Source organism: Pinus tabuliformis, chromosome 3_2 (assembly GCF_031772625.1).
Source record: "Pinus tabuliformis cultivar Carrire ecotype Pingquan chromosome 3_2, CPIR1, whole genome shotgun sequence".
Taxonomy (NCBI): domain Eukaryota; kingdom Viridiplantae; phylum Streptophyta; class Pinopsida; order Pinales; family Pinaceae; genus Pinus; species Pinus tabuliformis.
In genome coordinates, this window is record NC_142302.1 from 1022931311 (window position 1) to 1022945105 (window position 13795).

At 36.3% G+C, this 13795-nt stretch overlaps 1 protein-coding gene across 3 annotated transcripts in view; it reads left to right on the top strand.

Annotated features, from left to right (window-relative positions):
* Positions 1 to 13330, top strand: part of LOC149184065 (uncharacterized) — a 203590-nt gene extending 190260 nt beyond the window's left edge. For 2 of the 3 annotated variants that reach the window (XM_089417396.1, XM_089417393.1), the window contains one exon: positions 11173 to 11824. In XM_089417396.1, the coding sequence (XP_089273522.1) occupies positions 11173 to 11301 (129 nt within the window). In that variant the 3' untranslated portion in view covers positions 11302 to 11824. Of the gene's footprint in view, positions 1 to 11172; positions 11825 to 13272 lie in introns of those variants that run through there. The other variant, XM_089417394.1, reaches the window with a different exon arrangement.
* The last annotated feature ends 465 nt before the right edge of the window (positions 13331 to 13795 follow it).

Sequence of the window (13795 nt, forward strand, 5' to 3'; positions counted from 1 at the left end):
AATCCATGTCAAAATGCCCATATAGAAACAAGTATAAGCACCCGATTGCAAAATGAATAAAACACTTTTTGATTAGAAGCACACATTCCAACATGTGCTCTTGCCAGATGGGTGAGGAAACATATGACTGATGCAGGTGGTGGAGATATCAATGGCACGTCATCATCAACTACTAGTGGCTCTTAGGGGCTGTTGGTTGTCAGCTAGAAGAGATGAATAGGAGAAATGTTTCTCCTAGTGGTCACCCACTGTTGGTGGGTAACATCTGGCTCCAACTGGGACATGAGCTCACTGTAGAGCGCATAATCCATGTACTTGAACGGTGGAGTTCATGAGAACTTCAACAATCTCCTGGGACCACAAACTTATAGCTTGCACATTACAATACAACTGTTTGGGAGCATGTGCATTGGGCGTATGGTATTGTCCATGTTTTTATAAAAGTAATAATTTGTACAAAAAGGAAAATCTAGAGTAAGTGCAAATCTAATTTACATGCAATCTAATCTAGCATGAGAACATGAGATGACATTGTTAGCTATGCATATGGAATTTGCAATGCGCCTACACTACCATGCAATGCTAGCATACAATGCATGATCTAAGTATAGTCATGCAACCAATGTAACCAGCATATAATGAGACCAATATAACATCTTTGGTTCGTATTATTTCTTGTGAGATAGGCCTCAAAATATTAGATCCTCCCTTGCAAGATTGTCTTGATGAACGACAAGGGTGGGAGGCACGAAAATAAGAGAACCATGCATCAAGGATTCATGGATGAGGAGGGAAAGGAGGAATCCAACCCGTGCCATTGGATCCTTTCTTGCGACAAAAGAATGGAGAATTCAACAATCATGCTCATAAATTCGATAAAGCACACAACCTTAGGCATATCGTCCTCATTATCATTCTAAGAGTCATGCTACAAATGGTAGGAGGAGATGGATGACATTTATATTTCTTTGATCATTATGGGAAGAGAAAGGCAATATAAGGTCATTGTACCTTGGGAAGAGCCACAACCCCTTTTCAAGGTGTTGAGGAGATTCTTGAATTCCATGCCTCCCAAGAGACTCTTCAAGATGGGCATCAAGCTCCTCTTGGATATTGGTGACATCATGACTACATGGTTGAGGATCATCATTATGAAACATGTAGAAGAGGCTCCTCCAGTGAGCCATGCAAAAATTTCATAATCTTCAAATGTGGAGTCGCCAGGGTGAATTCAAAATGCCTTGAGAGATGCTTGCTTTAGCCTACAAGCATTAATTTTGAGGTTCAATGAAGAACAAGGGCTTCGTTCTTCCAATAGTGTCACTAGAAAGGATATATTTCTTGTTTGGGATGAAATAGATTCACTTTATCCTTGGCAACGATGCCAAAAGTGTTGCCGCGAAATCCTATAGGCCTTGGAGAGGGAAACCCTAAAAGGCGTAAACTAGACCAAGAGACAACAATGGGGTAATGGCCCACTGTCACCACAGCCAAAACCTCTAGCTCTTTACGAATTGTCATCGATGGGAGGAGTCCTTGTATGTGAGAAGGTCACCTAATGGATATTCTAAGGTTAGGATATTAGGGGATGCAATAAGTCTTTCTACAAGAAAAGCACAATTTAGGTTCAAGGCTCCAGTGGGAGCAATTCACTTTCTTGGTAGAGTGCTATTTGATGAGGTACAAGACTTAGGGTTTGATTGATGGGTTGAGTGTTGGAGTAGGCAAAGGTCAAGGCTAGGAGAAAAGATTTTTAGCAATGTATATTAGCAAGGCCAAGGCTCATGAAACCTTCAAGAAGCCCCCAAGTTGAAGGAAGTCAAAACTAGGGTTTCCCTCTTAGGGAAAACAACTAAGGACATGAAAATTTATGGATAAAATTGAACTGGATGCCCATCAAAAGAATAGATTTTTTGGTAAATACTATCCTCTTGATGTTTAGGCTCTTCAATCCCCAAAGCTCACCTTGCCTAGGAATTTGCACCAAGCCCTATATTACTACCTTAGCCTTAAAGGGGCTGAAATTCAAAGGAGAGAAACAAAAAAAATGGGTAAGAGATGTAAATGATCACCAACTAATTGGACCAATCCCTTGCCCCTTAGGAGAATGGAGTCTAGGATGAAATAAATTAGCCAATAAGTTTCCAAGGAGGCCAAAATTTGATGCCCTAGCAACATGATTTCAAGCATCTACGTATGCAATGGAAGAATGGTTTTTCATGGGAGAGCTTCTAGGAGTTCACTGGTAGGACAATTCATTACATGTTATGTATGAGTAATGCATGCAATATTCATCTAGATAGCAATTCAATTAATCTTCAACAAATTAGGGCACATAATCAATCTTTTGTCGACGCGTTTCGAACCAACCAGTGTGGTTCATCGTCAGGACAAGTTGAAGAACTGATCAGGCTAAGCTTGATTAAATAGAGTGTGCAGAGACTCCAACGGCTATATTGCAACGGCTAATTTTGACCTGAGGATCAAAGTCAAACCCTTGATTTCTATTAATAGAAGCATATAATTAATTATTATTAGTTAATTGAGTAATAAATATAATGGTCATTATATCATCATATTTATTAAATAACCTATATTTAATATTATCCCCAAATTATTTAAATATAATTAAATCATATTAAATTACTATTATTCCTAGAAATTAGTTACAATCGGTAAGTGTGTATTAATTTAATAATAACTATTTAAACCCAAGGGGTCCAAAGGTGAACTAGAATTATTGGTCATTAATAAATAAGGTTTATTTTAATAGAAATCAAGGGTTTGACTTTGATCCTCAGGTCAAAATTAGCCGTTGCAATATAGCCGTTGGAGTCTCTGCACACTCTATTTAATCAAGCTTAGCCTGATCAGTTCTTCAACTTGTCCTGACGATGAACCACACTGGTTGGTTCGAAACGCGTCGACAAAAGATTGATTATGTGATTTTGCCGAAGATATCCAGACAATGTTATGGATCACAGAAGTCTAAATTCCTTAAATTAGGGCACAATTTAGCATAACCTAGAATCAATTATTCCATACATTGGATAGAGAGAAAAACATTTTCAACAATTATGTGCACTTACAAGAAAACATGCAAGAATTCCATCCATTTGACGAAAGAATAGGTCCAAAGATAAGCAAAATCAACTTCAAAATATCCAAATCATCCACAAGAGAACATGTTCAAACTCCTCTAATGAGGCTGAAAATCCAAGGAGGTGTGATGATGAGAAAAAATGAAAGCCTCCTCTATTTATATGAGGAGACCAAGTTCTATTTCAGCCTACAAGACCCTCTAAAACCTAAAATAATGTGCAAGAAGCATCCTAGGTCACAAGCCAACCTAGTAGCGTTTGATAAAAAATATTAACTCCACATTTGTAGGCCGAAATGTTGATTTCATGCTAGCAGATGCCCTTTAAGGGATGACGTTGAGAGAAATGGGTGCCATAACTAGTGTATAAGCCCTCTAAAATTGCTATGTAGAGGTTGGCCCCTAGATCTTTGACAATATCTCTCTGTGGACCCTAGTTCTGACTCTGGGGCACAAAGGTGGTCTTCATGGGTCTCCTGATGGTCAAATGCCTGACTCTACTCCAATGTTGAGGGCTCTTAAGATGGTGCCATCCCTCCCATGTCTCATGGTATGAGACCATCCTCATCTGGGCTCTACATCAATTGCCTACCTTTTTGATCACTGCTAAGTCGACTGGGGGCATGCTAGTCTTGGCGCATCATCCCATAAAAGTAAATGATATAGGGCAAAGTGCAGGAATGTTGTGGGTGCTGAAGGTGCCCATGGATATAAGTGATGCTCTACCACTATCGGGAGGCCCATGGCACTCAACACCTCACTTGTGGGTGTCAATATGTCCCTTTGGATGACCTGACCCTAGTTAAGGTACCTAGACCTATAGGTGGAACCACCTATCAATTACACATAATATACAGTGTTGCAACTTTCAACATTAGGTATGTTTAATCATTATCGCATCTAAGTGACCCAAGCTTGAAAGAGATGGGAAAATTAACACTTATACAAGGCTTCTCTTCCAAAATTGTGGCCTTAGTCACATAATGGTGTTATCTCCCTAGGTAGGAGTGGTTAATAGACAACCCTATTAGGTGTTCTCAACCCCTAAGGGAAAATGACATGTCCTCATTCCACCCTTAAATTGATAGGTGTCATGTGAATAATGATAGAACAAAGGGGGAATGACTTCATGGCCAAGTGCCATGGTCAAAGGGATCGACTATGATGGAGTACCTCATCCTTGGTGTATAGATGTGAGGAGGGAGCAATCGTGGATGCATGGGTTACCAACTCGGCCTTTGTTTTCCCACCCGTCGTATGCCTTTTGCTTTTTCTTGATTCTTCTTTGTATTATTGCTCGTAGCTCAAGGAATGAGAGCTTGCCTTGTATGATGTATAACAGTTATTTACCCCCTTTAGGGTGTGGCAGCTCATTTCCCACTGAGGGTTGGGACATGGAATGGTTCCTTTTCATTAATATGATAGGGAAACATTGGCCTAGGAATTAGGTGATGGCCGTAACAAGTGAGGTAGAGATCATTCTTGGATTTTGCTCACATGCTAATTTAAATGGTCTCGACTGTCTTTTGCATTTTGATTTTTCTTTTGTTTTTTCTTGTGGCCATCGTATGTTATTTTTGTTTCTTTTAGCTGCATCAACTTCCCAGGGTACATTTCTAGGCCCTACCCATGCATGAGGATGTGTGAGTTCTAAGTCCCAATGAACCAGTGGTCAATTGAACCTGAATAATGGTGGAAATGGGGCTTGTAATGTAAGATGGAAAATGGTAAGTATGAAATAGGGAGAGCTGGGGCTACTCTATCTCAATCATGTCTTCCCAAGTAGTGCCCCTCTTATACCCGTTGGGCCATTAGGCCATTAGGGGAGGTCTTGTCGATTGCTCAAGTGCCAACTGCATAAATTGTCAAAGAATCCATGCCAAAGCACATTTAAGAACATTCCATCATGGTTTAAACATTCAACAGTTCATCATCATCATGCAATTCTGGCCAATATTTTGTAATCCAAATTCTGCAACCCTGCGGGGAATTTGTAAAATGATTCTAGTATGATGAAAATAGAGTCATATAACACACTGAGGTAGCTTAGGATTTTGCTAGAGTTTTTTTCCTTATTTAATTATTTGTATTTTTTAACTCTAAATAATTGGTTAAGTTTTTCTCCCACATATCCCCCAAAGCTAGAGTGAGACTTGATGGTAAAGTCTTAGGTGAGTCCTAGTGTATAGAGTCGATGTAAAATACCATACTAGATCATGTCTAAAATTTCACAAAATTTGGTTGTGTTTAGGGGTCAGTTTTTAATTGTCAAAATCCCCACTGAATGGGATTTTTATGTAATATTTGATGTAAAATGTAAAAAATGATGTCTATAGAATTTGTAGGGGGTATAGATACTCAAAATTGCACCTCAACTTTCTATCTAGACACACTTTCAAGGTGGAAAAATATGTATTTACCCGTCAAAATTCATATTTTCTAATTTATGGTAAAAATGGTAAATTATTAGCCAGAAATTAGCCATAAAATAAAATGAGAGAAAAATAAAATTCTCTCCAAGTGGAAAAATAATTTAAAATTGAAGTGGACTTTCCCAAGAAAAAGATCAAGTCAAAAATTGAAGGAATCTCCACAAATCATGCAAGAAAAATCCCAGAGGAAATTCGTTGAGCCAGAAAGGCATCTAGTGACCCAAAAAATCAAATTTTTAAAAGGATGGTCCAAGATGGTTAAAATTGAATAAGTTTTTCGAGAAAATGAGGATTAAAATATTTCTAGTGGACCAAGACTCCAAACCATCGCGTGGTCAAGAATTGGGTTGATTCAACTCCTTTAAGGAAAGCAAATTAACCTCCTAGAGATTTGTGCAACTTATCAAGGGTTCGATTTTCTTGTGGGTGGATCTAGCCGTTTTTGCGGGTGGATCTAGTGACCCAAAAAATCAAATTTTTAAAAGGATGGTCCAAGATGGTTAAAATTGAATAAGTTTTTCTAGAAAATGAGGATAAAAATATTTCTAGTGGTCCAAGACTCCAAACCATCGCGTGGTCAAGAATTGGGTCGATTCAACTCCTTTAAGGAAAGCAAATTAACCTCCTAGAATTTGTGCAACTTATCAAGGGTTTGATTTTCTTGTGGGTGGATCTAGCTGTTTTTGCCATGGATCTAGATGTTTCACTTGAAGGGAAGGTTCTCTCCTCATTGTAACATCTTTGGAGACAATAATCAAGCACTTGCCTTTGGAAGTTCTGCTATGTACTAAATATTTTTTGAATAATAAAGAAAGTCTTTTGGGCTAATGCATTATGGTGTTTTTCTTCCGGCTTCTGTGGATTTTTTTCTGATTTCTTGTTCTTGATGTTGTACTGGGGTTAATAAATTTTGTTATTTCACTTGCCATTTGTGGATCTAGTATTTGTAAGGTATCTTTCATTAGTAATTGAGATTAGAGAAACACCCTAGATTTGAAAGCACTAGTGGGTTTTTGGTTGAACCCATAGTCTTTCTCTTTATTGTGCTATCTATTGCCTTGTGATCTAACAATTTTACTTTAAGTGTGTAGAGATCCATCTTATGAATCAGATCTTGGGCGTTTGGTGACATTTTTGGTTGAACCAACCAACTCCCAAGGATAGAAGTGGAAGAACCCATCTTGATTTCTTCTAAAGGCTTATCATTCTAAATTTTTGTAGGGGTTTCTTGGCCATATATTTTGAAAATTACTCATTTAAACATCTATTTCTCTCTAATAATGCGCTTTAACTGAATAGATCTGCTATTTAAAAAGCTTATTTTTGCTTTCTAAAGGGTGAAGTTGTCCTCATACCCTTTAGATTAGCACTTGTAAATTTTGTAAATAATTTGGTATATATTTCTAACCCTTATATATAAATTTTATTTCTCTTGTATATATATTTTGTTCTTCTTGACTATTTTGTGCAGATCTGAAGGGGATTGAGGGTTTGGGATTTTTCTTAAAACAAATCTGCCAATCAATCCTAAACGGTTAGGGTTTCAAGCTACTCAAGTTCGATTTTTCTTTGAAGAAATCCATCTGTAAGACTGGATCAAAATTTTGGGAGCCGTTTGCATTTTGAAGGGCCACCTCTTTGAGTTGCATATTTGGGAGAGATCCATCCCATTCTCTTGAACAAAATTACTCTTAAGGGTTTAAATAAAACTTTTTGAAGAGAGATTCAATTTCGATTTTTTTTCAAGGCTAGGAAAATACTGTTGTGGAAACCATCTTAAATTTTTGAGCCGTTTTCTCTTTAGCCACAAGCACAAGAGATATTCCTCATTTTCCTTGAGTGAAAAGCTTTGAAAAGTTCAACGAAATTCTTGAGAAGTTACCCAAGTTCAATTTTGAAGAAATTAGGCATTTGGAGACTTGGGAATCTAATAATTTAATTCTTGAGGCTTCCAATCTCCTAGCTGCAGGGTTTCTTCTTTACCTCTTGCGTATTTTTCCTCTTGGGGCTTTGACGTTAATTTGCTGGAACAAATTTCACTTAGGCGAAAATCGATTTCCTATGGGGAGAAATTTTCTCATTATAAAATTTGTAAAGTTATGATAAGAATTTTCTCTCATTGGTATCTTGAGGAGGGATATTGAAGGTCCATGGGAATAAATCCTCCTTAAGGTTTAAAACCCTCACTTTGTCTAAAAGGGTTATCGTTGTAATTTTAATAAAATAAGTTTTTGCTAGAGGGAGCTTGGGATTTATTCCCATGGTATCCCACCTCCTAATTTGGTAGAAGGGTCTCTATTTGATCAGTAACTTACTTAGTCATTAGATCTCATTGCTAACTTGTTCATTTTGCACTTATTAGTTCATAATATCTAATTGTTAGATTTAGATTTTATATCTTGTGCTTATTTGATAATATCTTTTGAATCACTTATTTTTTGCTTTGATCAAACTATATGGTGGTTTCAATTACTTGTTCATTTTGCACTTATTAGTTCATAGTATCTAATCGTTAGATTTAGATTTTATATCTTGTGCTTATTTGATAATATCTTTTGAATCACTTATTTTTTGGTTTGATCAAACTATATGGTGGTTTCACTAGCTATTTAATTTAATTTGCATTTCAATAATTTGATCTAATTTGCTAATTGGTATATCCATTAAAATTGTTCCATCTTGTCATAGATCCAATTCGCATTGCTTTATTGGGTAATTTTTCACTTGCTTCATTAGTTGTTGGCATAATAAATTGTTCTCAAAGTGCTAATTGCTAATTTGATCATATAAGTGGAATGATATTTGCTATTGGTGAATTTTAATACATTTCACTTTTGAAGCATCTTACTGTAAATGTTAATCTCAATGAAGTATTTGTTTTAGATCTCATTCCTAATTCGCATTTTAGAACTAGTTTGCATTCTCTAAAATTTACCTCCAAGCATAAGCTTTGTTGATAGAAATTTTAGGATAATTCCCTAACTTTCAATCAATTTGATAAACTTGAGTCTTGAACAAAGGTTAAAACACACGACCTCACAGTTCTCTTGTGGCCGAGCCCTTGTAGGAACGAAGGCACTTGGGTTGTCTTGAAGTCTAGGTGGGTATCGTTAATGATGGACTAGTGCCTCCTCATCCTAGCCTTCTTGCAATTCACCTCACTTTTTACCAAGTTTTGAGGAATTGAGGGGAAGTTCTCACTGTAGATTAGGCATTTAATAAAATCTACCGAGAACACTTTGTCTCACACACTTTGCATACACATCATTGCATTACACAATTGGTTATTGTACAATTTGGATTGTGAGCTTATTATTTACTTGCGAGCTTTTACCCAATATCCTTGTACTTGTTGATCTCAGTTTCATGCTTGTTGTCCTTTAAATGTCACATTGTGGTTAAGCATCTTTTACTCAAAGTACAAGCTTTCTTCTCTTGCAAGTTCTATTTTCAAATCTTGCTGCTCATATCTCAAATTGATACATAATCTATTGTGGTCTACTTTCATTAACGTTTGTTTTGCAGCATTGCCATTCTTATAACCTGAAACATCATTTTTCAATTTGCAAGTATTATAATTGCTTGTTGAACATATTGTCTCTTACAGGTTATTTCTAAAGGCATTCGTCTCTCATTCTATCTTGTAGGATATCTTGTTAATTTCACTGAATCTATCTTGTTGATATTTACATGCTCATAAACTTTCATACTTGCTAAATTAATCTCTAATCTATACTCAAGTTATATTGAATGGTGGTTACCTTGCCTATTATCTTCTAGAGCTTGTTGTCTTCAAAAAGTTTTTCTTTTAGAAACATTTTTAGGGACCACTCCCCTTATCTTAACTAGGAGAGAGCTTAAACGGAGAGAGTTGGGAATAGGTGACAACCCCTTCTTTGAGCATTGTGCCTTAAAGATCACATCTGGTGGGATTGAGGACTTTGCCCGCATTTAGGTGTGCATCTTAGGCGACAAAATGTCCCATTGGACTAAGATTGAAAATTAACCCCCAATTTAAGGTGAGGGAACAAGATCATGGTCAAGGCCCTTCTTTCTTCCAAGTTAGCCCATAATCCATTTCAAAATGGCCATATACAAACAAGCATAAGCACCCAATTGCAAAATGAATAAAGTATCTTTCTATCAGAAGCCCACCTTCCAACATGTGCTCTTGCTAGATGGGCGAGGAAACATATGACTGATGCAGGTGGCAGAGATATGAATGGCATGTTGTCATTGGTTACTAGTGGCTCTCTAGGGTTCCCGGCTGCCAGTTGGAAGAGATGAATAGGTGAAACGTTTCTCTGAGGGGTCACCCATTGTTGGTGGGTAACATGAGCCTAGTAGTTGGTTAGTAATCTAAAATTGGCATTGAAACATTCATAGGCCATCATGTCACCTCATTTTCTCTAAAGCTTCTTTTGATAAAAAACTGCATCAGGTATTTTTTTCAAGTGAAGCAAGGCACTTTTGTTTTAAAGAAAGCTTGCAAGCTCATCTTGCCCTTGTCAGAGTGAAATTTCAAAAACATTGCATCTATATTGTATATTTTACAAAAAATTGTTGAACTTGTATGCTTACATTTTAATTGCCCTCAAATATGAACACCCTAGATCTTTCTATCAAAGGCAGAAAATAAGGGTACAGTCTAACTGATCTCACCACTATAGAGCAGGTTGCAGATGGCCCTTTAAATAAGATCAAAATGAAATTATAAAAATGAAAGCACGTCTTATATTAACAAGAAAATATTTACAAGAAAGATGAAAATAAAAGCAGAAGGGCTTATACAGAAGAGTCTTGTATCCTCTTCATTAGAGCTACTAAAGCTGCATTAAAATCAGAGTAAGCTAATGCATCTAACTCTTTGGCATCCTTAATCAGAAGATAGCCTTTGCAAGACAATTGCATGCATACCTCTTCCCACCAAGTGTAACAAATAGATTGGATTGAACTGACCTCATCAGAAACACATAGTTGCACCATAACTTCCAGACCATTCATTTTGTTCTCCCAACAAGTGTTTTTTCAGCAAAGGTTGCATCACCGCAAGAAGAAGTGGGCAACTTTGTCATGTTAGGTATATGAATTTACTTTCAATATCCTAACCTTCAATCCTCCAAATTGGGGAGAGGAAGGCATCTTCTATGTCTAGTATGCAGCTTCTTGCATTGTAGATATTAAAAGAGTGATATATTTGAAATGACTTTTAAATGACTTAAATATCATGTAAGGTTGTGGTTGGTACTCCTGTGCCTCACCGATGCTAATAAATCAAGATTGTTACGGACTCTCTCTATGCTGTGCACATTTTCTTATACTCCACTTTCATATCTCAACAGTGGTTTGGTTTGTGATGTAGTAATACTTTGATATGTGCTATCAAATTAATTATACAGAGGATGTAGAAGATCTAGGTTCATGGCTGTCTTTGATGTTAATCATATTTGTCCTGCTTTTATTCTACTGCAATGTGTATCCCATGCTTTTTCAAACTTAATGGATGCTATGAAGTACTGAGTACAATGATTAATGCAACTAGACTAAATCATATTGTATATGATCATTGCAATTGCCAATTGTGAACTTGATCAAGGTTTGTAGCTAACATATTCCATGTTTATGTGGTGGTGTTTAAAGGAATTGTCAGGTCTGTATTTTTTTGGAGGCAGAGGTTGCACAATTGAGCCATCAAGCCTTTCAAATGATGCAGAGCTTTCCCGCAGATTATGGAAAGCTTCTGCTACTTTACTTCGTATGACAATGTAGGGGTTTCTCAAAATAGTGTTCCACTACTCTATTTCACAAGGAGAAAGACACTCAGCTTATTGAGAAAGACAGTTCATCCATTCTTGCCAGTTCAGATCAAAAGTGATACTGAATACAGTCATTTTTAGGTTATTAAGTACACTCTGGAGTCTGAGTAGTGTCATAGATTTGGTGATGTATGAAGTAAATATGTTTGCAAAAATAATAACACCTATACCTATAGAGGAACTGAGCATGGCAGTGAAAACGGTTGAGAATAAAACATTTTCCGGGGCCCAAATAAGACCATCAATTTGGTCATGTATAAGAATGGAATGTAGAAGATGGGGAAGAGCAACAAATCCTCGAAAGATTCTCTTTCTCATTAATTCCATCTATATCCCACATTCATTATTTATATATTGCTATCTTTTTCAGGCTAATGTAGGCCTTTATTTTTATGTCCTAATCTGAATCAGAAATGTTACAGATTGAAATTTGAAAAGCTTATATATTTGACCCTTGAAAGGGACCTTGCCTTCTATCTCATAGACATTCTTAATGGCAATAAAGTTTCTGGGTGTCGTATAAAACACGACTACTTGATAAAAGTTTTGATAAAAAATGCTTGTAATGCCTTAAGAGGGTAGTCCTAGACATGGTTTCTAAATAGAACAACCACTTGGTTTACCGACGCCTTAGATATAAACCAGTATTGGACTTGGTAAATGCATACTGTTAACTCATATCTGTTTGCCTATTTTAAATCATGAACATGGTTGGGCTTGATTTCATATCAAGCGAGGAAATGTAGATGTAATGATTTTGGTGCATGTCTGTATGAAATCCTTTAATTTAGTGTTTTCCTCTGAAAGCGTTCAAGAGCCACTAAACTTAGTGAACGAAGTATTTTATTTGGGGACACAACTATGCATAGCCAGTTACTTATAAGAGATGATGAATTCCGTCTTTAGAAGGGATGCAGCTTACACAAATCCCAAGGATGAAAAATAAGTTCACTCATATATGAATGGTGGTTATAACTTATTATTATGGGTTAAGGGATATTTATATTGTGACCATACCTCTTCTTTGAATAGTCAGCTTTCTCTGTTAGTAACTAATTCTATATTTATAATCGTACTATTTATGTACTAGTTAGGTTTGTTACATGTATTCCCTTCTGAGATGCTTTATCCTTGAAGCATGAACACAGAAACAGCTAACATTTCATGCTGCTACAAATATGAGCTGATGCATATGTATATAGAATGTTGAATTTGAGATGCTATCTGCATTCACAATGGAATTTTCCACCAAAATTGATGGTTGAATAGTTGTTGCACTTATCGAGTACTTTTGCAATAGTTCCGCTATCTTTAGGAATTTCGTCTATTAGTTCTGAGCATTTATAAGTAGCTATACCTAGTATGAAGGAAGAGTACATGCTTGAGGATTCAAGTTTGTTAATACTTTTCCATTAGCATTATACGCTTTCTATTTTCTCGGGCTTTTGGATTCATTCTATTTTTGATGACAAGTTGTTTTTGGTTGTCTTTCACCAAGTCAAGATTCTCAGTTCAAGGATAATCCCTTAATAAAGAGTGTTGTGTATGACAAGGTTTTGGTCAAGGGTTCATGCCCTGTTATCTAAATCTCCTTCTTAGGAATAACATGATTTATACTGAGGTGTCTTTCTAATTGCTTCGTTGATGTTTTTCTCCTACAGTCAGATGCACTAAAATTTACATACTACATATTGATTGTGCTAGTGGCAACTTTTCAACTATGGACAAGTTATGTTGTCTATGATGTGTAGATATGTACCATATAATATCAGTGGTACTTCTATATTGGCATTTTCAGTATTTTTGGGATATGGACGAGATAATGCATAATTAACCAAGCATAATCTTGTACTACCACCTTTATTTCATCTATTGACAACATAACACAATTTTAAATTCTTGTTTTCCATTTTGACTTTTTCAGGACTTCTGTTAGATTGGGGTCAGTGATTCCTCAGTATTTAGTTGGACAATCAGAACCAATGTTGTTAAAATCGCGATCGGGATTTATTCGGCGCCGGGAAAAAAGCGGAAAAAATCGGGAAAAAAGCGGAAAAAATCGGGAAAAAATCGTTTGGCACAAAAATATTCATTTTTTTTCAATTTTTTTAATATCTAAACCATCTACAACATAAAATAAATACATTGACACATAAATATGATAAAAAAACTAATATATAAAATGTTGAATATCATTTCTAGCGCTAAAATCACACATAACATTGAATCATGTCCTGAATAGTAAGTCCTAAGTCCCAACTCAGCCTCAAAATATCAACAAAAAATATGATAATGTATCTCATCATGTCATAATGTCATATACAATGAAATGAAAGTCTAAGGCTCTAATCCTATTGATTTCCTCTGCCCCTCTTGCGAGAAAATGTCACTGCTTTCACTGATGTCCTCCGCGCGGACAGCCAAATGAATAAAAAAAAAAATCGATT